This window comes from Zea mays, chromosome 4 (assembly GCF_902167145.1).
Source record: "Zea mays cultivar B73 chromosome 4, Zm-B73-REFERENCE-NAM-5.0, whole genome shotgun sequence".
In the NCBI taxonomy this organism is placed as follows: Eukaryota; Viridiplantae; Streptophyta; class Magnoliopsida; order Poales; family Poaceae; genus Zea; species Zea mays.
In genome coordinates, this window is record NC_050099.1 from 13,008,848 (window position 1) to 13,011,625 (window position 2,778).

Sequence of the window (2,778 nt, forward strand, 5' to 3'; positions counted from 1 at the left end):
TGTGATGGATGGAATCATTCCCCCAACTTTTTTGTGGTGTGTTCATAGAGCCTCTGGACCTACATGTTCAATTTTGGCATATTTATCAAAGTGTTTGCTATACCTATTAAATTTAGTTCATTTAATTGAATTTCTTCAGATAATTCAAATTTGAACTACAAGTTACTAAAAACTGAAAAACAATGAATGCAAAATTGATATTCGTGTTATTGAGCATAAGTTATGGTATAATATAGGTATAAAACAGAAAATTCGAACACCATGTTCACGAAACATGACCGCAAACTTGCGATCCAGTTGTTTTAAAATTGTATAAAACATAAACAAAGTCAGAAAATCATGAAACTTGTCGAGGTGTCATGATATCATATGTAGAGGGTGTGATAAAAAATTGATAGCATTTCGTGAAAGTTGTCATGTACATTGTGTACAAACACAAGAATCTATGTAGAAGGTTTATGATTTCATGTGAAGGTCGCATAGGTTTATACTCAGCAAAAAGATATTTTAATTTGCTAGTGTCAACGACTGATACTCGACAAAGTTAACGACCGTCAACAATAGACCCTTTGTCGGGTGTCGCATTTTGCCGAGAGCTTGGCGCTCGTGAAAACCTCCTTTGCCAAGGATCTTTCTATGCCGAGTGTTCCGCCCTCGGTAAACGAGGTGTGTGGTGAGAGCCTTAGTTCGGCGAGAGTGGCACTTGACAAAGAATGCTTTGCCGAGTGTTTAATAAATTGCACTCGGTCAAGAGCCGGATTCGAGCAGTGAGTTTGAGAAACAAACCAAAGAACATAGGTTTATAAAGTACACGGCTTCATATAGGTGCATATAGAATATACGTTTACTGAATAGATATCTCGACAGAGAGCACGATATAGATCAGCATCACAGCGGGGTACCCACTTATTTAGATTACATGTCCACACCACACAAGCTCCGATCCATGCCACTATATATGAACCATCTTACACAAATGGTTATGGATAGACCTCGATTATAGACCGAACACCTAAGACCGGTATTATTCTGTAATCGCTATATCCAGCTTCGGAGAAAATCTTGCTCCACTCCTGCTCATCTCGTTCCATGCCATTGATGAACATGATATAGACATCGAATATGGCCTGCATCTCTTTGTGCTTCATGTCAGATGGCCCAGCTCCAACTACCATGTTTATTATTATCACCTTTCCACCGGCTTCTCTTGGAGGAATAGCCTTTTTGCAATTCTTCAGTATCTTCACGCAGTCGTCATGGTCCCAATCATGCAAGACCGACTGGAAGAAAAAAAACAAAATTTGATGAACACCTTTTTGAGATGGAATGCTCAAAAGATAATAGAGTTGATGAGCACCAAATTTTGCTGGAGACTTAATCACTGAATAATAGTACTAGAAGAGAACGTACCTTCAACAGTACGGCGTCTGCTGGTGGAATGCTCTCAAACATGTCGCCAGCGATAAATTGCACGTCCGTGTGAGTTGGAGCCTTCGCAACGACGTGGGCAAGGTCCAGCACGCTACACTTGACGTGCGGGAACGCCTTTGAGATGGCTTGGGCCGCCGCACCGATGCCCCCACCGACGTCGACGAGCGAGCTTATCCCCTGGAAGACCTCTGCGCTCTGCTTGATGGCAACGTCGACGATGAGCTGGCTGTCGGAAGCCAACCCGTCGTTGACTAGGGCGTCGAAGGTCGCGTCATCTTTGGTCAACTCCCAGATGCCTCGGCCGTGCGTGTGCTTGAAGATGCACGGGTCTGGGAGCTCGTGCTGGAACCACGCGGCGAGCTCGAAGAAGGGGGAGACGATGGTTGGATCGAGCACCATGGCCGCCAACGGAGTCTGGGCCAGCTGCGACGACTGTGAGGCGATGAGGAGGCGAGACACTGGAGTGAGAGTGTAGACGGGCTCACTGTCGTCGTCACTGCCACCAGCCGGCTGCTGGGTGCCGAAGACATTGGTGGTTGTTAGCACGCGCATCAGGCGACGGAGGCTGGAAACTCTGGACGGGTGGAGATGGACCTTGCTTAGTATCTGGGATAGGCTGGCGGCACCGCCATGGAGGTGGATGGCATCGGCAATTCGGAGGTGTATTGCGGACTTGAGCGCCATGGACTTCATGAACGCGAAGGTGGTGTGCCAGAGCTCGAGCTGCGCATCGAGCAAGCTCTGGTCCGTGCTGTTGTTGGGGCTGAGCTCCATATGATACGCTGATACTGCTACTTTCTCTCTTTGGGATGGGTGGGCAATCTGGGCTACATTATCTCTTTATATAGACGTGCAATCAGTGTTTTAAATAACCAGCTATAGTATTTAGTGCTTGATGTCCTTTGTCCTCAAACAGCTAATAGCGAGCTAAATAGGGCTATAGCGAGAGATAGCGGCTAAATTGTGTACGAAAGCAAAAGCTATTTCCCTTCAAAAACAGCTGGAGATTTAAAACTTTGCGTGCAATACAAGCGGGTTCTGGCTCCTAAATAATGCTCTACAAGGACAGAAAATGACTGATCACTCCGACAAGTGGATATATGTCTGGCGAAACAAATACTACTGCTTAGAAAAGACGCATTATTGCAAGCGTATGATGTGGGGCCTATATCAGTCAAGCCGGTCTTTGTGTTACTCTTTTTTTTAAGGCAGGAGGTCTGCCAAGATATATTGATAATAAGAATAACAAGATGTTTAAGTCAATGCAGTGACCGAAGCACTAGACAAAGGTCCAACCTTATCAAAAAATAAAAACATACCCCACTAACACTAGTAGAAAAGAGCTCT

General features: G+C 45.2%; 1 protein-coding gene across 1 annotated transcript; it reads right to left on the reverse strand.

The window, feature by feature from the left end:
* Window positions 1–827: 827 nt before the first annotated feature.
* LOC542706 (root preferential 4) lies at window positions 828–2,232 on the reverse strand. Its single transcript, NM_001112219.1, is given in 3 exon segments — window positions 828–1,280; window positions 1,411–2,205; window positions 2,207–2,232. Coding segments are annotated over 2 exon segments (1,095 nt in total). The 5' UTR covers window positions 2,207–2,232; the 3' UTR covers window positions 828–980.
* Between the last annotated feature and the right edge of the window lie 546 nt (window positions 2,233–2,778).